Consider the following 20,839-nt stretch of genomic DNA (forward strand, 5'->3'; position numbering starts at 1 on the left):
CAGCCCCCGCGGGGCGCCGCGCCTGCCGCCCCCTGCCCGGCGCGGGTGCCGGGGCGCGCCGTGGCCGCAGGCCCCGCGGCGGAGGGGGCCGGGGCGAGGCGGGAGCGGGGCGCCCCGTGCCTGACAGGAAGCCCGGCGCCCTGGCGCTGCGCGGGCGGGCTCGGCCCTCGCCTTCCCTTCCGCTCCGGGCCGCGCTCCGCCTGCGCCGGCTGGCGGCGGCCCCTCAGGTGTGCGCGGCGGGGCGCGGAGCGGGGCGGCGCTGCCTTCGCCCTCCGGCCCGGCCGCCGCAGCTGCACGGCGGGCCTGTCACGTGGGGCGGCGGAGCGGCGGCGGCGGCGCTGCGGTCTGTCCTCTTCCACCTGCCCCGGAGCGGGGAGCGCGGGCCGGCCATGGGGCTGCGGCGGCGGCGGCAGGCGTCCGCGCCGCTCCCGGTCCCCCGGCCTGCGAGGGCACCGCGGGCTGGCCGCGCCGCCGGCTCCCGCGGCTCGGCGTAGAGGCGAGGCGGGCGCGGAGCTGCCGTGGTTCCCCCCGCGCTGAAGGGCAGGCGGCGGCGACCCGCCATGGAGAAGGCAGCGGCCGCGGAGCTCCGGCAGGGCGCGCTGGTGCCGCTCACCGCCATCTGCCTGGGTGAGTGCCGGCCCGGCCGCTCCCGGCGCGGCGGGGCATGTCCGGGCACGGCGGGTGGGGGGGCGCGGGCACCTGCGGCGGGGCTGTCGGGCCCCCTCGTCCGCTGCGGGAAGTTACCGGGGGGGGTGGGGGGGGGAGAGGGAGCAGGACGGGACGGGATGACGGCACACCAAAGCGGGTCGGCGGATCCCCCTCCCGCCCCTCCGCTCTCTAACGGGGCGGGGGGCGGCGCGGCCGCGGGTCCCGCAGGGCGCCCACCCGGGTCGCCGTGTCCGGCCGCTGCCCGGCGGCGGGGAGGCCGAGCGGAGTTCTGCCCGGGCCCTGCGGAAACCAGCGTTTTGCCCTTGGCTTTGAAGCCGCTACGGTAACCCCGTATAGCGCTTAAAAAAGCCCAAAAGTTTAGGCATTGTCGGTGCCTTCCCCAGACTGTTAACTCCTGCGAGGCGCGATGCGGGCAGCGGCTGCCGGGGCGGTTACGAAACTGCCCGCGGTGCTGCCTCGCCCGCCCGGCGCTCGGTCGCGTTCCTCGCCTGCCTGTCACTTCTCTGAGTGGCAGGGTGGAAAAACATTCCCCCCCCCCGTTTCTCAGCCATATTCTGCTCTCCTCCCTCCCTTCTGCTTGAAGCAATTGCTCTCCGCTCTGCTTCGCAGCAGGTGTTAAGTTATGGCAACGTGATGAAGCGTATTGCTGGTTTCCAGTCTGTCAGTCCTTTCTGTCAGGGAAGATGTTTTTTGTTAGGGAGAAGCGTTGACGCCTGTGACTAGAACGAGCCAGCGAAAGGCCCCGCGTATTTAACAGGGGCACGTAGAGATGGGGAGTTATTAAAGCTGACTGCTCCGTTCCTGCGTGCTGCCAAAAGATTCTGATAGAGCAGCACTGTCGGAAGCACTGCGCGCAGCTTAGCGCTGCTGGGGCTGCTCTGAGCTCTCCTGATGGTTATTTGGTAAACTGTTACAGCTCCTTGAACTAGAATGTGCTAAAACCACAGCTATCTGCTAATGAAGTGGATTAGAGTTAACTTTTAATAATCCCAAATGAGAGTTAGTATTCGTTACATAAATGAAAAGAAATGGGTATCTGTGGCCAGACTGCTCGTTCTATTTTTGTAAAAGTGGTTTTTTTAACATCAGTGCTTGCCTAGAAAAATGTAGGAAGTTGAAGTTTAAAAGCTGCTCTGGTTGCTTCAAATGTATCTATTTTAATTAACGGAAGTGCAATGTAAAAAGCTATCTAAACTACAAAACACGTACTTTGAACATCCGTTCTAGCTAGTACAACTTTTTTTTGCAGAGACTTAAAGGGATGTTGGAGATGTGCACAGCATGAGGATAATGTCTGCTGTGTTGTTTATTTAAAGTTAGAAGAAGATACAAGTTTCCACCATATCTGAATTTCTTGGGGTTTTTTTGTGGCCCGCTCAGACCTTTGTTAAAGCTTTTGTTATTTAACAGAACTAGCATGGTTATTATTAAAATGACTAATAAGATAATAAAAGATTATGTAAACTCCAGAGTTTAAGTGAGAACACTTCTTGTATTTAGCTGTGGGTAATGCCAGGTTGAAAGTTCAGTAGATTTCTGCTTTCTATGACTTCTAGAATTTCACTGTCTGGCTCTTCTTTTCAGCTGGAATGTATTATTCCTATTCCTTGCACAACTGACAGTAGTGGAAGTTGAAAAACATGAGAGGTGGGAAGCTTGTAAGGTATTCTGCTTCAGTGAACCCATAAGAATATAATGCTGCTGCTGCTTTAACTCTCTTTGTATTTTACTTCCTGCTTGTCTGTCCTTTCCTTTCGTACTTATTTTTGGTTCTTGCTTCTTGCCGTTCTTTTCTTTTACTTTTTGTTTTCCTGTAGGCTGTATGTGGTGTTTGGTGTCTGTAGCAATGCACTGCCACTGACCATTGCTGTATGTGCCCTTGTCTGTAAACTGCTGCTCCAGAGACTGAAACTGGGTTTGTTGCAACTGTTCTTTCATGAGGCCATTTTGTTTCTCATTCTTGAGAAATTCTGGAGGACATAGAAAGTTACCAAATAGGAAGTAATTAAAACGGCAAAGCTGATGTCTCTCCTTCTGGCATGGGAAAAGCCTGGTAGTTGTCATTTGGTTCGGAGGTGCCAAGATGTAAATTTCCCTTTTGATCCAAATAACCGCTTTCCCAGCTGAAAACCTCACCCTGAGAATTATTTAGCAATCCAAATGAATGGCACAGTAAGTTTCCTACATGGACTTCAAGCCAACTGAACCACTTCTGTTTTTTTCTGGCTTTCCTATAACTGCCCAACAGTTAAGAAAAAGAGTATCTAGAAAACTTTCTAATACATCCCTAGTCCCTCACCTATTTTTATTTTGACAAGAAAAACAGCAGGGAATGGCTGTTCTTTCTTTTGGGCCTCTGACACTTTTGAGAGCTGGGTGCTTCAGAAAATGCTGGTTTACAGTGCTCTTGTGGCTTGATTTGACAGTCTTGAGTGAGACCAAAAGTGGGGAAGACAGATACTGAAAACTGTAAGCTTATTTAGTCGCTGGGGAAGGTACCTGATGTGAAACTTAAACTTTGTTTTAAAGAACTGTTCTTGACTGCTGACTTCTTAGGGTGAAAGAGTTGAAAATGAGAGCAAGAACTTGCAACAGCAGCAGCCAAGAGATGTTTTGCGTTTGCAGAGATAAAAGAGCATTTTGGGGGGTCATCTTTCTTGGGTATCTGCCAGGCCTGGTGTGCAAAGCTGCCTATAACTCTATACTTCTGGTTGCAAACTAGGCCTGTCTGTTTAACAGTCCTCAGAAGAAAGTAACGTGGCTCTGAGTTGGCTAGTTCCACTCTATCACGCCCCTTGCCTTCACGCTACTTATTTCCATTTAAAGGGCATAGGGGCCCCTCCTCAGCCATGTGAGGGAACCTCTGCTTGGGAGCTCGTGTTCTGTTATGGCCATCGGGAAGATTCGGGTAGGAAACGTGAAAAAAGATTGTAGAATGGTAGTGCAGACCTAGACGTTTCCATACAATGTGTCTTCAAACACTCCTTTCAGTTGTGGTGGTAATAGTTATCCAGAGTATATTCATGTACTTTCTTTGGAGCAAAACAAAATATTTTAATTTTCATGAAATGAAATTTGTGACTTAATCACTGGTTAATTTTTTTCTCAGTCTTTATGACTGTATTACTATGGTGACAGGAATAGCGGTGCTTTAATACCGTCTGAGAAAATGTTGTGTTGCTGTTGTTGCTGTGATCCAAGGTTTGTCACAAGCGGACGTGCTGCTCTGTCACAGAGGCGAGCTGTTTCCTGGTACAGGATGGTCGTGTTGCTCCTAGGTGCGCTTGCTGACCTATCGGAGCAAGCTAGCGCCGTGAAACAAAGGAAATAATTACATGGCATGTTGTTACTATCGTATAACAAATGTTACTGTACATTAATTATGTAATAAAATCAGAGCTGTTAAGGTCCTGTGAACATCGTGTTAATGCTCATTAACACAAATCTGCAGCTCAGGCCTGTTTCTTCTCAAGCCACAGCATATGTACGCTGCCATTTAGTTGCTTTCCTTCCCTTGTGCGTTGCTAAAAGCTCAATCCTGCAGCCACTTAGAAGGAGCGAGAAGTCGCTGCCCTTGCCCTTGTCATAGTACCCTGAAGTCCTCTGCGACGGGTGACGCCAGCAGCGGTTGTCCTCTCCGGTTTGCAGGGCCTGGCCTCAGCCTGAGGTCTGGAGCTCTGGCTGCAGGAAGGAGAAAGTCCAAATTGTGGACATCCAGACATAAGTCAGGGAAGGACTGCTGTAGGCACCTGGGCTGCTGCAGTTTGGTGATAGTTCAGATCCAGCGCTGACTGAAAACCATGACTGGGCTCGAACTGGCAGGCTAAAAGATCATTTTTAGCTTTTCTATTTCCACCCCTTTAGTGGTAGGTACTTTTTTTTCTTGTGCTGGTTTAAGTTATACCAGAAGGTGGTCAGGGCAAGGGTCATTGTCTTCTGATGCGTTTGGATGGTGTCGAAGACAACGGGGGCCCGCACTCATACATGCTACTCTGAGCCATAAATAGTGTTAATTGTCAGCAGCTTCCCAAGTGACTGTTGGGAACAGGGACGGTTTCTCTTCCTCTGTTTTCCTATTGTTCATTTTTTAATGATGTTTTTTACTAAATGCTTGCCAACAGGTCGACTATAAAAAGAGTTAGGACTTACACATGCAAAATAAAGCCAAAGTGAGTGCTTGGGCTGGAATGCTGTAAATTAAGTTTTGGTAACCTTTTAAGCCTTTCTAATTCTTTTAAACATTTGTCATTTTATTAATAGGCTGTCTTTGTAGATTATAGAATACTGCTAAAACAAGAGCAGGTAGTGAAATACGCTGTCATTGTTAGAGAAGTGCCTTAAAGAATGTATGGGGAAACTAAGATGGAACTACATGTTAACACTGACCTCTGGAGCAACAATGACATAGGAGAAATTTTTTTTGGCAATAACTACTCTTACAAGATCACTCTAATGGTATACACTGTGAGAGGAGACTTCTGAGAAAGTGAAGAGTATTTGGAAACTAATCTGTAACTCAGATGTGTGTTGCAAGCACCGCCTCATCCTGTTTTGATTTTACCAGGGGACCTTTCTGAAAACTTCATTGCCTTTGATTAGTCAATGTAATCATGTTAGCTTTAGCAGTTTATTTTCAAGGTGACATTCACCTGAGAGGAACAAACTTTGCTTTATGCAGAGGAGACATATTTAAAGATAATAATCTCCTTAGTTATTTTCCAGCATTTAAGCAGGTAAAGTGACTAGCTGTGATGATGAATGTTTTAGTGTAATTGTTCTTCTGTCTTCCTCAATTAAAAAAAGTCCTGCAGAAGACAACTTAGAATAGATTGGCAGTTGTTTCTTTTGGTAGCATATTTGACAGATACTAAACTAACATTGTGTGTTGACTTTTTTTATAGCTACAGTGAAGGATAATAGTTGATTACATGACTTGCCTGTGTAGATAAGCAAAGTTCTTGTTGGAAGACTGCAATGCATTTATATTAACACCCCAGCAACCACCTAGAAATGGTTAACTACTGACTGCCACCCTGTGTCACTGGAACCTGTATCAACATTGTTTTTCTGTCTTTACACAGTGAATCTCTTCCTGACTGGGAAAATAGAAAGTGCTGTCACCTCATTAGGTAAGACGTACTTTTCTTATTTGTATTTACTGTTCTTTTGAGTTGTTACTGTTTCTTCCCCACGCAAAGAGATCTTTTAACAAAACAGTATGACCTTTGTTTGAGAGAGAGTAACAATGATATTTTAGGAAGTTTAGAGCTTCTAAGCCTTCCTCGGGTTATAGAGTCCATCAGTGTCACTGTGCTAGGAAAAAATTGTAAGCTTGAGGCTAAGGTCATAGTACTATAGTACATATGTACATAGTACGTGCTGATCTGTTCAGGGAAAAACTCTATGTTTAGGAAATGTGCCTGGGAATATCAAGCCAGGGACAGTGGCCCATTCCCGGGGGGGGGGAGCTAAAACAAGAATGTTAAAAATGCCTCATGAATGTCAAAGTGGAAATTCAACCAGAATCGCAGCACTTAGTGTAATTTCCTTCTCTATAGCAGTACTGTGACTTACTGACATTACGGGAACATTGCAATCAGGGTCCTCTTAGTGATAAGGGCCCTCTTGTGCCTGTCAATCCACAGTCACGTTGGTAGGCATACTTTGTGCCCAAAGAGGTTGCAACTTAAAACAGAAAAACCAAATAAGGGAAACAGGAGGAAAGAAAATGCGAAAACACGAAAATAATTCTAAGGCAGTGGGTTGATTAATGTGGGGGCTTGAGCGTTCAAGTCAACAGTGGGGTTTGAGAGAAGGTTTAAATCAGGAAAAGGTAGTAATTTTATGATTAGGTAACTTCCTTAAATTTGGCTTAGGGGAAGTTTGGATGAACCATATAGGATGTGTTGTTTGCAACATAGTATTTCCATTCTTTCATTGGAAAAAATCCAGAATGTCATCTATGTCCTAGTCTGTTCTGCGTGGATGGTTCTTTGGCTTTTGACAGAGTTTGCCATCCGTTGGCTGTATGGTATATGAGTTTATAAAGTGTAACTTGAATAATTATACAGTGGCTGGCCTAGACTGGTGATACTGTCTCGGCCTGAAATATATAATGCTTCATCCAATTGGCTCTGCTGCTTTCTAATGCTGTTCTTTTGCTAGAAACGGAAGAAGTTGTAACGTTTGGCTTTTATTCTTTCAAGTATGCTGAAAACCTCGGAGTACTGTAGTCTTCATGTTTTCTTGTCTTGATATAGTTTTGAGTTACTTTGTCTCCTGACAGCATAACTGGAGCAGGGGAGAAAAATTATCATAAAAGGTAATTTCAATAGTGTGATCCATGTGTAGCTTCTCTTACCTGTGCGTTGGAGGATAACAGGTTAGGATGGTGCAGTTGTAAGGCAGGTGACCCTGCCAGGAATCGTCTTGCAAGAGATGTTCCTTAGGAGCCCTGATGAAAGTTGGGAGGAATGCTTGCTGTCCTAAACACGTCCTGACAAAGCACCTTATTACAGAGTTGATCTCTCTGATAAGGTATAGTGCGGTTTCTTTTCAGAAAGCAAGTAATAGCAGAAGTAATGAGTTCTGCAGAACGCAGGTCGAGCCACCATCTCGGCTGTATTTTTACAATGACTTTAAGCCAGAAAAGCTGCTGCTGCTGACAGGGAGCAGTCCTCCCCCTGAGCCCCCTTTCCCCGGGCTCACGGTGAGCCAGTTCAGCCTGTTGATGCCGTGGAGCGCCAGACCAGATTTTGTCAGATCAGCGAGTTGGACCCTTGGGCAGTGCCTTTGCTGGTTCTGATATTGAGGGCAGAAGCAGCCTGCTGGAGACTGGATAAGTGAAGGGGAGCCTTAAGTCCTTTTTTCTCCACAGGCGTAAGGGATCTGCATCAAGCAATGTGTGCAAGCCCTCCTTGAGGGAGCATTTGGAGATCTTGGGGAGAGTTTCCTGCTGACCCTGACATAGCTGCTGAGGAATTGTATATTGCCAAGCATTTGGCTTTGAGAGAAGGTTCCTTGTGGCAGGTGCAAACCATCTTTTATCCCGGAGCAGATGGTTGGGATGTGTCCCTTGGGACTTGGGCAGACCCCGGGGCGTCGCAGAAGAGTGTGAAACTGCAGGATTTATTTTCTGCTGGGATCGTCTGAAAATTTATTCCTGCACAGCTCAGTGCCCCCAGCACTGTCCTCTGGTGGAGCTCGACATCTGTTCTGTTACAGTCGCTTTTGCAAAACTAGGAGTAATATTATTCATGTAAAGTTTTGGAAACTTTCTTGCAAGTATTTGTGGCATATTTAACTGGCAGGGGGAATCTACTGCTGTTTACAGTAGAAGAAATCCATTTGATTATTACAGAAAGAGCCTCATTAAGATTTATAACTGCTTGACAGAAACTTTCTGAACTCAAACCTCTTCTGGAATTTGTTTAAAGTTTTTTTTAATCTGGAAAAGATTCATTATGTCTGTCTTAAGAATTTATCTTTTTTTAAAAGCGCCATCTCGGTAAGATTTTTGTGGGTTGGTTTGCCAGTCCAGGGATTGGTATTCTCTTCAGTAATCCTAAATGTGGAAAACGTAAGCTGTTTGGGACTTTTAGTAACTTGGGTTTTCACTTTTCTTCTGGGTTTGTGCAGAAATGCTGCAGAAAAAGAGTTATAGAACAGTTGTTGAAAAAATGTTGTCACCGCTCTTCTCCTGTGTTGTCGCTGATGATGAGGCCTTCGGAATCCAGGACTGTACCTTTCTATTTAGAGACTTCCCTTTCCTTTAGATGTTTTGGCAATTTGAAAAGGCTTTTGTTTATTTTCCTTGAGGAATCACACTGTCCTGCCAAGGCCCAGCGTAATAACACAATACTTAAGCATGTATGTGATTCTGCAAACTTCATGGCCAGGAGCTGAGGAGGGAAGTTGGGCCCCTTTATTGACACTGAAACGCCAACAGTATGAAATTGTGCCCTTGGTGGTTTTTCTGTTTTGTTGGCAGCGCTGAAGACTTTGTTTAGTACAGGTTTTTATTTCAAAATGTATGCAGGTGAAAGAACAGCTGCTGAAAGCAGTGCTCGGATACTTCACCTTGTCTGCCACAGCAGTCAGTGCACAAAGAGTAGAGAGGCACACATCTGGTGAGGAAGGAGATCTATTGATTTATTGCAAATACCATAGTAATGAGCATTGATGGGAACTGAGAGGCATCAGAAGCATAAGGCAATTAAGTGAGGTTTGGGTAAACACAACAGTAGTTTTGGGGGGTGGATGGGTCTGTGTCCCCAGTTTGTCCCAGTAGGTTGAGAGGACTGTGGACATATCCTTAAAATAGTGTAATTATGTTTTGGCAAAATGAATTCAGATTAGTGGTCCATTCAAATCAGGACCCTTTGTAAGAGCAAAGCAGTTGGCTTTTTAATTTTGAGTAGGGCAAGTCTGAAATGCGTGTTCTGTGTCAGAGGGGTAAAGCCATGGGCAAGTATTGAGCAACAATGACCATTGCCAGATGAACTGCCCAAAATGGCATATAGTGTGAGTGCAGCCCTTACCTTGCTTATGTCCTTAGATTTTCACCGCTACAATTCTTCTGTTAAAATGGAAAATCTTTTTCTTTTTTCTATTCTTCTTTCCATGTCCCACGTTTGTAGCAGATGTGCAGTGTTAATAAGAAAAAGCATTTCTCACTGAGAACCTGAACTGTCATGTTACATCGGATCCATGCTTACAAATTAGGAAACTATACATTATTGCAAAAGAAAAAATGCTAGTGATGTTACTTCAAAAAAAGCTGGGATACTTCAAATAACTGTTGCTCAGGATCTTTCTAAACACTTCCTAAAACTGGGAAACAAGTATTTGGGAGGATAAAAGCTCTGCTTAACTGCACGTGGAGTGATGAATGTGTGAGTGGAAGTGCTCATGCGAAGTCACCAGCATGTCAATGGGACTTCCTCAGAATGGAAACTAAAATAACCTTTGTGTAATTATGATTCTGTTCTGTGTTCTAATGCATATACTGTGAAAAAGGGATGTTAATCCAGAACAGTATTTGGTACAAGGGGAACAGAAATATTTGCAGACCTATTGCTGGAAGCCTCTGGATAGCGCTGTCTGGTGTATTTGCTTTTTCTGCTTTGTGCATTCTGTTTCCTTCCCATTGAGAAGTTTTAGTAATCTGGCAGTTACGAAATGCTGTCTTTCCAGCTCCTTTTATGTGGTTGCTAGCTCTAGGTCCTCTTATGCTGCTGTGATACATTGATGCAGTGACAAGTGCGTGCAGGAGCACATTTATAGACCTAAACAAACTGAGAACTAGAGTTAAAAAGTCCTGTGGATCTTACATTTGCTTTTACAATTCTGTAATTGCATCTGCATCTCAGTATTTTGCCAGCATCTAGCATGGAGCCTCTCTGGTTTTAGAAATGTGATAACAGAAATGTTCTTGTTTTTTGTAACTGCTTTACTGCAAAATAGTTGTTTGGAAAATAGATGTTTTCATGTATTTATGTATTCTGTATGCTTTTGTGGCCTTTTAAACTAGTAGGAATTATATGCATATGTTTCAGTGGAATGCCCTGCTTGGAGAGTAAAAATAATGGCTTTTTCTATGTTTTGCCTCAGGTAAGTTACTCACCTCATGCTTTTTATATTCCTGTGGCTGTCACTTCAAAAGTGCTTACTGTGAACAAACAGAATAGCACCAGGCATAGATTTACTGGTGGGGGGATACTGCAGCCCCAGCCAGGAGCTCTGCAGGCAGCCCTGCCGCCTGACTTGATTGCAGCCAGGCAGCTTTGCCGGCACTTCTTCACCCCATCCCTCCAGTGCAGCTAAACCTGATCCCACCTGTGAATTGAAAATTATGCATTTATTTGGCTGAATTTCAAGCTATACTGTAAATCTGTGATTTATAACGCAGTATGTTTGGATGTGTATGAGGAAACTTGAGGTATAGGCAACCTTTTTTTTCCTTGCCACCTTTTTAAGCTATGAGAAAGTGAGCTTCTGTCAAAAATTGGAATATTCAGCTGCAATCCACAAGTCATGCTCTAGATAGTCATTGGTTTTAAAAATAGTTTTAAAAATATTTTTGGAGAATGTTCAGAATAGCTATGGCATTACACAGAATTTCCCCTCTTGTAGTCTGCTGAGAGTACATTTTCCCATCAGAACAGCTTTCCCACTTGTCCTTGGAACATTTCACTTTCATTTTCGAATTGCTTAATTACAAATTATAAGTATTTGATGTAGCCTTAATTGGCCTGCTGTTTTCCATAGGAAGATCTGAAAGTGCTTTGAAAATACTGAGCTTTATTTAGCCCTGTTTGCTCCTTTCCCTGTCTGGAAAATTTCTCCTATCTATGGGAGTGCAGAAAGAATTGAGAGTAGTACTTAGTAATGTTCAATGAAAACATTTGACATTGGAGTCCAGTTTACTTTTTTATTTTTTGTTGGGGATTTTTTTTTAACCATTACAAACTCTTCAGGCCTGTCGTATGGTTAGGAGAATAAACAACATGTTCAGGAACACGTTACAACAAAATGGGCTTCTAGATACTTTACACTGAATATGGATCTTCTTCAGCTGCTGGGTGACATACCCAGGCTTTGGGAAGCTGGTAAGAAGAATTTCTGTATTACATCCTCTTGGCAGATCCGTGCAGTAATATTGATTGTAGCCTTTGGTAGACTCCTACAAGGTTATTGATTGATCCTGCATTGAAATGCAGGTTATGCTTACCTACACTTAGAGTGGGTGTCTTAATTAAAAACTGGGGCAGGGAAGAAAGCAGTAGGAGCATAAAACTGTTGACTCTCATTTGTCTGCGATCCCCAGAAATTGATGAAAGCTCTTGTAGCTAATGTGAATTGTTGATTAGGCAAAGCATTAACAGTAGTATTTTTTTCCCCCTTGTTAACAGCTGCTTGCAGTGGACAACTGGAACAGCACACAGAGAGACGGGGAGTCATCTATAGTCCTTCTTGGCCATTGAACTATCCTCCAGCTGTAAACTGCAGCTGGTACATTCAAGGAGATCGTGGAGACATGGTAACAATTAGGTATGGTTTGATATTCTGTGGAGATAAAGGATTGCTTTGCTGAAATGAAACAAAATGTGAGTTCTTATCTGATATACCAGTATGAGGCTGCTTGTCAGAGCTACTGAATGGTCGAAGGAAGCTGAAGTTGATTACACTGGGGCATGACTGCAGGTTGGGCACCTCTCTCATTTTAGAAATGTTCCACTGTGTCTCGTTTCTGTAGGCTACTTCTGACATCCATTATTATATATGCAAGTCACTTGTAGTCTTTTAATATATTTATCTTCACAATACCTGTGTGAGATTTCATCCACCTCTGATATATGAGGAGGTGGGAAACAGTGATATATTTACTCACATTAAATAATCTCCCTTCTCTTCATTGCTTATAAATAGGAATAGGCGAAGGCTATAAATCCTGGAACAGCCTCAGCGGGATACGTAAAATTCTTAGAGCAAAAATGGCTTTTTCTGTGATGCCTTGAAATGGTGCTATGTTTAATAGACAGTTGAAGATAATCATTGCTTATTGTTACTTGTTAACCAAAAGACACATGCTTTTCTGCTTAATATTTATTTCCAATAGAATTAAATAATAGTTAGCATTTGTGGCACAATTTCCACTCATTCTATAAAAATACTATTCAGAAAAGACTAGAATATATTATAAATGATTTGCTAAGAATGTTTAGGCTATAATATCAGCATACTGCGAATGTGCTTAATTTCTCTGGGCTAATCGTAGTATCCTTCTCAAACCAAGAATTTTTTATTTAAAAAAAGGAAAAAAAAAAAAAAGCAAAACTAGGAAAGGGTTTTTTGTTTGGTTTTTAGTACTGTTGTATTTGACACCATCTGCTCATTCTTTGCTCAGCTGCTTAAAAGGACTGCAAACCTCTTCAACTGCAGATGCTCAGCAATTAAAAACAAATCTGCCACAGATGGAATAATAGGAGGGCTCCACCATCCGTAGTTCAAAATAGGAACTACTCATCAAAAGTAAGGAAGTAGATACCTGCCAGCATTTGGGATCCATAAATAGAAACATGCTTTTAAACCCCATTAAATTGTATTGGACTTGGGGAATTTGTTTCAAAGCAGAGATTGTTGGAAACTCTGAGGAAGCATACAAATGAGACACAGGACTTGGCTCTGGAGTATAGTGCTGCAATTTACGCTACGAAAACATCTCAGAGCTCCCAGTTAGAATTAGGATTCTCTTCTGCAAGTACGAGTGTAACAGAGGCTAAAGAAATAAAGGAAAGTAAGATGAGGAAACTGGTAATAATGTGTGTGTACAGTTTAGATGTGTGCATAGCAATATGCTTTGAAAGATTTCTTCTTAATGGGTTTGTTTTCTATCACTGTCATATCCTGCCCTCCTATGCACATGCAAACAATGGGAGCTATGTGTTTACATCCTAGGGAGTAGTGTTGTGGTGTTACATTTCTGACTATAAATGTACTTGGAATGACTCACTCCAGTGTATGAAATGCAAAATGTTACAGCATTGGAGGATTTCTGTAGAAGGCTGTAGCCCTCATAATGCCAGGGACGTAAAAGAAGCAGCTGACTTGCCTAGGCTAGCATGATATAGGCAAACTGGGAAAGAGGGTTCAAATACAAACATTTTTTCCTCTTAACGGTTGGGTATGCTTCTTATCCTAACAGTGTGCTGCTGATAAGGGCATAAAAGAGTAGCTTTTAAAATTTTCCTAGGAAAATCAAACACAGTTCTTGTGATAACATCTGGATTTTGAAAGGTTTAAAAAAACCCCCCTCCTCCTTTGTGTTATGTTACGCTGAATGCATTTCCATTGATCTTGAATTCTCATTGACAGTAAGACAGCAATGTTCTATAAGGATCATATTTGAGATACAGCAGGAGTCATTAAGGGATACAATTGCAATTGAAAGTAGTTTTGATTTCTGAAACATTTGCAGTCAGTAGTCATTTTTTATAAACCTATTATTCAGCAGCTTTCAATAGAACAGTGCCCAGATCTACATGTGGATGTAAGACGCTGGCTCCTGTGGGCATGTCCTTTAGAAGCTTTGTCTTAATATCTACCTTTCATGTGTGTGTATTTATTTTCTTCATATCCTCACATTTCCATGCTTATTGTTTTGCTTTGTAGTTTACTTTTTAGAAGTCCTGGGGGGAGATTTCACAAGAATAGGAAATATATGTTCTTTGTGCTTATACTTCTCTGTTAATTATGCATGTTTCAATACTTTCTTCCAAGTTTGTGTGTCTGATGGAATGGTGCTGTTGAGACCTGGGAACAAGCATGTAGCTACTGTTTTCCAGGAGTATGTTGTGTCACTTTAGATTCAAGTAATCAGTCTGTTAGTTATTGTTTTGGAAACTACTTGATTTTTCCTCCCATTTTCTCTATTTTTATGCCTGTTTTCAGAGGACTACATCAAAATTCTGATAGACCAGATAAAAGGTGTCATATGCAGTAACTGCCTTTGTACCATCCTTTACAGGCTTTATATGTGTATGTTTCCTCATATCTGACAAAAAGATCAAAATTGTTTTTGTTTAGCAGGTGCTGTACCTGATGGTTGTAATTAACCTGATGTGGGCAGAGTATAAATGAATTGCATTTTATTATAGGAATTTATGGGACTGAGAGTAAAATGTTCTCCATGTTCAGAATTAAAGATAAGAGTATTGAAAAGTGATCTCAGTGATCCACTCAAGCTGTCTCTTATTAATTGGGGAGGATCACCTTCATTGGCTTTCACTTCGGTGATTCATATCATTGGCTTTGAAAAAAGAAATTTTCAGATACCATCTGAGTTTCAATTTCTGAGTAAAACTGAGGCCTGTTCATGTAAAGGCTTGCTGGTCTGTAATTGTATGAAGAATTAAAGGGACTGCTTCATAGTCTATTTACCAAACTCACAGTGTTTCAGAACGTGACATTAATTGGAAAAAACTCATAATAGCCATTTATTTCATTCAGTTGCACGTGCTCAGCTTCTGAAAACACAGCCCCTGTGTCTCTTGCCGAAGGTTACACAGTTAGCTGGTGCTTGGGAGCTGGGAGTAGAATAGAGTGTTCCTGACTTCCAGGTCCTTGTGCTTCAGTGGTTAAGCAGAAGTTTTTAATGAGCCAATTAAGTCATCAGTCGTTCACAGTCTGCACTTGCTGTGAGAGGTTGGCAAACAGAAGTAACTTTTCTTGCTTAATTGGCTGGTCTGTTTTATTTTGGGACTGTGCTCTGCTGATCTACCCATAATATTTATTCTCCCATGTTTTAATGAGTTTAGAGGGCCAAATCAGACATTTTTTAAAAATTATTTATTTACTAATTACTTTCATTCAGATTTTACATCTGCTGGGCCTGCAACAGTTTACCCTTTTTTTGTTCGTTTTCCCTAGCATCCCATGTTTGTCCTTTTCCAGTTATTAAGAATGCTGGTTTTGCTTTGATCTGTAGTTGCTCGTGCTTAAATTACTAAGAGGGTTGTAGGGAATTCCCTACGTTATTTATAGAAGCACTTTTTTTTTCTAGCTGCTACTGCTCCTTTCAGTGCAGATGGCAAAAAGCTTAGGTCTGCTAAGCATTAGTTTTGCAGGTAGCACATTATTTTCATATTGTCAGTGTAAACGAGTATTTATGATAAGCTGGTTTAATGAGGTTCTTTCCATAAAAATGGAAAATTTTTAAATAAAAATTTAAAACATAAAAATACTTGACAGTTATTAGGAAAATATCAGTGTAGGCTACTCTTTCTTCACTTGAGTAATTTTACAGGCAAGATCTGATACATGGCCGATCCTGTAGTTTTCTGTAAGCTCCTGGAGTCCTGCTCAGTGTTGGAGGTAACCTTTTTTCAGTATCATACCACTGAAAGAAAAATCAGATGATTTTACCTATTTCTGCAGAATTCTGTAAAAACAGATTTAGTGCTGTATTTGTTAGTTCACATTGAGTTGTTCTGATCCTCAGACTTTGAATGCTTCCAGTGTTTAATAGACTATTAAACTCTTGTACTTTTGTATAAAATTAGGTTTTTTAACGGAATTAGCTCTGGAAGAGATGTTCCAAAAGCAAGATAACTGGAGTTAGTGCTTTTGAATAGCATCTTTCAGAAGAAAGAAAACCTGCAAAATTTGGTCCGATAATCTTGATCTTTTACACCAGTCTCCTCCTCTATTCCTGTATTGTGTTGGAGACCCACAGGTAACAGTGAGAACAGCCTAAAGGCCAAAGCATTTTAAAGGATGTTCTGTGTTTTGGTGGTGGGTGTTGTACTTTGTTAATATTGCAGTTCTAAGTACTCAAAATACCAACATCTGATTCCTGCAGTATTGTCCCTGAGTGCTCCTCCTCTCCCTGCCCTCTGAACTAGGGCTGTGTGCTCTGGTCGTGGAGAGGAAAAAAGCCTGGAGGAAAGCCGGGTTCTCCTTCCCTTTGTTGTCAAGCACTGAGATGCTGGAGCAGAGGAGCGTTACCCTATAAGTGAAGCTTGTGGGTGAAGGGGGATGTTTGCATCCCAAGGAGCAGCTGCAATGCAGTGGGGAAGGCTGTATTTGAGGGCTGCAAAGGCTGGAGTTTAGTGCCAGCATGCACTGCAGCTTGCATGGTAGAATGGACCTCTGGGTCCACGTTCTGCTCTTTCAGACGCATCAGAGTGGTTTGCTGGAGTGGATTAGTGGCCGGACGGACCAGCAGCCTCTCTGCCTTCTCTCGCTTTTCCTCCCAAACCTTGTCCTTCCCTGCCCAAGATGTTTAAAAATGCTGCCAGACTGAGTGGTGCTGCGTGATGTATGGGTGACAGTGTCTATTAGTACTGTCCGTTTCAGTACAACTTGATTCTGTTTCGTGTTTTCATCACAGAAAATGATGTGGGTTTTGGATACAAAGGGCCTGAGACCTCCCTCAAGAGCTATAACTACAGACTTCATTCAGTACTTTTCCAAAGACTGTAATGTTTGTACAGTCCTACAAGCAGTAGGAGCACAAGAATTTGTCCCTTATTTCCACTGTATACCCTCAATCATTCAACCATTGGTCTAATCCTTTTGACAGAAAAATTTGCATTCCAGTTTGAGAAAGTTCAGTTGAATAAGTAAACGTCCCTGTGCTCTATTTTGTGGGTAGAAGGATTAAATTATTCTTCAGAAGACTGTAACAACAGCAGCGCTAGATCTAATTACAGATGATGAAAGAAACGAAGTAGCAGAGGTTGAACGCACTATTCAGGATTCAGGTAAAATAAATTAGTGGGCTCTTTAATGTCAGATTAGTGCAGCAGAAACTTCTGACACAAAACCTCGTTGTTGCTAATGCGTTATAAAGCGAAAACCAATTTTATATATTTATACGTACACACATATATTAATGTTGTTTCGTATTTCATTACAAAGGAGTGTTTTTTGTGGTGAGGTTTGTTGATGGCTCGTTCAAATATGTCATGCTTTTGGTCTTGAGTAAAATCATCATCAATTTAAACGGGGCAAAATTTGCTTCCAGTGGAGACTATAACTTAAAAGGATGCTGGAGTGGAGTGACAATGCCTTAGTCAAAGCAAAATTTGTTCAACATGTCTGTTGATTAGTTTGCATGAGGTAGAACATAATTGCTTTGACCTTGCTTTTGCCCTTAGAAGAGGAAATTTTATAACTGCTATGGTATCTATTATATATTTTCAGAGAAATTGTGTTTATTGAGTGGTGTTTGAAACTCCTAGACACCTGTGATTAAGATGCTTATTGTTTTTTAAAAAGAGTTCATTCCTGTGAATATTCTGTATTGCCCCTTTTTGAATACCAAGGCATTTGTTTCAGTAGTTCGTGCATCCCTGAGAGGCATGGTGTTTTTAGAGAGGCTGTTAAAGATGATACTTCCTTGCAAGCCTATTCTGCCTCATCACCCTTGTACTCAGTTGGTTTTGTGGTTAAAGCTTGGATTTCTTAGTGGAGAAGTGTGGGATTCTGCTCTGAATTTATTTCAGATCCACATCTGACACTCAGGAAAATCAGTTATCCTCTGTATGCCTGTGCTTCCACTTTGGAAGGTGGGACTAAAGTTTCTTCCTCTTCCACACCCTTTATAATAAACCAAAAAAAGCCCTTTATTAGCAGTGTACAATACTACATTCTTAAGGTGGAAGTAGAAGATATTGTTAATTATACACAAATCCAGGCTCTCCAGAGGTATCGTTATCATCTGGAAAAGAGTTTGTAAATGTCGTGGTTTAACCCCAGCCGGCAACTAAGCCCCACACAGCCGCTCACTCACTCCCCCCCACTGGGGTGGGGAGAGAATCAGAAGGGTAAAAGTGAGAAAACTCGTGGGTTGAGATAAAGACAGTTTAATAGGGAAAGCAAAAGCTGCGCGCACAGGCAAAGTAAAACAAGGACTTCATTCACTCCTTCCCATGGGCAGACAGGTGTTCAGCCATCTCCAGGAAAGCAGGGCTCCATCACGCGTAATGGTTCCTTGGGAAGACAAACGCCATCACTCCGAATGTCCCCCCCTTCCTTCTTCTTCCCCCAGCTTTCTATGCTGAGCATGATGCCGTATGGTCTGGAATAGCCCTTTGGGCAGTTGGGGTCAGCTGTCCCGGCCGTGTCCCCTCCCAGCTTCTTGTGCACCCCCAGCCTCCTCGCTGGCGGGGTGCGGTGGGAGGCAGAAAAGGCCTTGACTCTGGGCAAGCACTGCTCAGCAGGAACGAAAACGCCCCTGTGTTGTCAACACTGTTTCCAGCACAAATCCAAAACATAGCCCCATACTAGCTACTGTGAAGAAAATTAACTCTATCCCAGCCAAAAACAGCACAGTAAACAAGGCATGTGCATGTAGCTGACTTTTTTGTACTCTTCCTTTGTATGAATCTTAAGTGTTAAACATTTTCTTTTTTCTCTTTTTTTTTTTTTTCCTCCCTAGAAAGAAATGCATGTTAATGTAAGGTGCAGACAGCTTATTATATAGGCAAATTTTCCCCTAGGTGTGTGTAGTCTGTGTTGTGTAACAACACTATGGGTGAATTATTTACCTAATAGACAAAAGTAGCTCTTTCCAGCAGAGTGGGGAAAATGAGTGGCTGTGGGACTTTGCTGGAGTGCTGGGAACTGGGTAGGATAGGAGAACAAATTGTTTAGCTCTTTAAGGTTGGTCCTGGTACATCTAAAATATCTATAGAAGGAAAAGATGAAAAGATTTAGTAAATGATTTTGTTTGTATCGCATGAGCAGAAGTTTTCTAGTCGTTCCCCCTCCACCCCTTCCCGGTTCTGAGTTTCCATTTCTTGATTTAGTGACTGTTTCCTTTTCTTATAAAATTTTTGTTGTTGAGCAGATAGGTATTTCTAATACATATCCAAAAAGTCTTTATGACAAGAAAACCCTACAAACAATCCTCCAAGTAGATGATAGAAACCCCTTTTGATGTCTGGTGCCAAAAAGAGCAAAACCAATGAGGTAGGTCAGTAACGCTGTCTCACATCTCTTGCAACAGACTTGACGTGGGTGCCCATAGTTTCGCTGATGCATTGTATAACTCCTTTTCATGCTATAGTGCCTGTTCATACGCTTTCTTGGTCATTAAAAAGTTTTTTGCAGAATACCTGGGACAGATACTCTTTAGTTTACCTTTGCATGGTTGAATACTTAAATCTTTTCATTCTGACTGTACAGTCGTCTAAAACTTCCTTGCAAAATAAGCTGGTTTCAGAAGCTTGATGAGATTACTTATAGGAAAGAACTAGGTGCTGTGTGAATATTTATGCCCAGCTGGGAAGACATATAGAGCATGGTGGGAGAAAGAGAGTTAGAAAAGAGAAAGGACATATTTCTGGGTAGATTGTCCTTGCCTGCACATATGTTGTTGGACATCTCTTAATTTCCATTTTAACTTAACACTTTCAGTGCTCTCTTACTTCTCATTCTCTTGCTGATAATTTTTTTTGAGAGTTATTAAGTTGGTATGTTTGGCAGAACTTACAGGTGTGCGTAGGCTGGGTCTCCTGCTTAAATGAATTGGCTAGTTTATGTAGTTGCTGCTCTTTCCCTTTCACCTTCAAATGGCATGATCTGGCAGGCATTGACAGCCTTTTGTAAATATGCGATGATATCAGAAAATTATCTTTCTGTTTATCTTTTTCAAATAATTTGTCTTTATGTTTGTGAAAAGTCCTTTGTGGAAGGGGGTCTGTATTTCGTAGCAGCTTTTCAGCCTTTCTGAAACTTCTGTCTAGGTATTTGCATGGAGTACGCGTAAACTTCTACCAAGTTAATTTTGTGTAGCTGAGTTATATGAAAGAGGACCAAAATTCATTTCTAAGTGTTCTGAACAGTGTGCCCTTTCCTAATGAGTGTGCTTCTCTGTGCAATGCTATTGTCATTGCAGATTACTGAATGCAAATGTAATCTGTTTCATCAGACAACAAATACCCTGTATGGTTCCTGAGCTACAAGTTAGGCAGTATTATCTGGTTGTGTTTTGCAAACAATTGGGGCACCTCTTCGCACTAGGTAAGCTACTGTTGAATAATAACTGGGCTTGGGTCAGCGGAAGGGCTGGAGGTTTGACTGTAAAAGGTTATAGGCTTGTTTGCTCTGCGTTTGTGTTCCCAGAAGGGGAATATTTTAGTCTTTGAATTAAAAAATAATAGTGTTAGACTTTAGGTTCCATTTCCGCCCTTTGCAGTCTTGTTCTTTTCTTGCCCCCTCCCTGCCTATCTGTAGCTTGAAGAGTTGATTTTTGTCTCTCATATTTATCCCTTTAGTGTTCTTTGCACGGCTCCCTATTGTTCTTTTTCCAAGACAATAGTCTCTCCTCTCATCCCGTAGTTTCATAGCTTTTAAGGTTGGAAAAGACTGCTGAAATTAGTCTACCTTCGGTGTAATGTATTCTGGAATTTTGCTTTTATTCATATCTGTATTTTAGGAAGCAGTTTTGTTTAAGGACTCTGAGTAAAAGAGGAATTATCCTTTCAGCTTTTAGAGCTATTTGGCATGCTGTTTACGCCTGTGAGATAGGTGCTTTTCCAAATTGGGGGAATTTGAGTGTTCTGTTTATATGTACTCAAGATACTATAGGTGTTTCATTATCTTTGAATGTGATCTCTTTATGTCAGCGCTGCTTGGTGCAGAAAGTCAGCTGTTACAGTCT

At 42.4% G+C, this 20,839-nt stretch overlaps 1 protein-coding gene across 1 annotated transcript in view; it reads left to right on the forward strand.

Annotated features, from left to right (window-relative positions):
* Positions 1–8: 8 nt before the first annotated feature.
* Positions 9–20,839, forward strand: part of LRP3 (LDL receptor related protein 3) — a 29,370-nt gene continuing 8,539 nt past the window's right edge. The window contains exons 1-3 of the mRNA XM_072871816.1: positions 9–627; positions 5,751–5,798; positions 11,583–11,721. Of these exons, the coding sequence (XP_072727917.1) occupies positions 561–627; positions 5,751–5,798; positions 11,583–11,721 (254 nt within the window). The 5' untranslated portion in view covers positions 9–560. The remainder of the gene's footprint in view (positions 628–5,750; positions 5,799–11,582; positions 11,722–20,839) is intronic.

The sequence above is a fragment of the Ciconia boyciana genome, chromosome 9 (assembly GCF_034638445.1).
Source record: "Ciconia boyciana chromosome 9, ASM3463844v1, whole genome shotgun sequence".
NCBI classification, from domain to species: Eukaryota; Metazoa; Chordata; class Aves; order Ciconiiformes; family Ciconiidae; genus Ciconia; species Ciconia boyciana.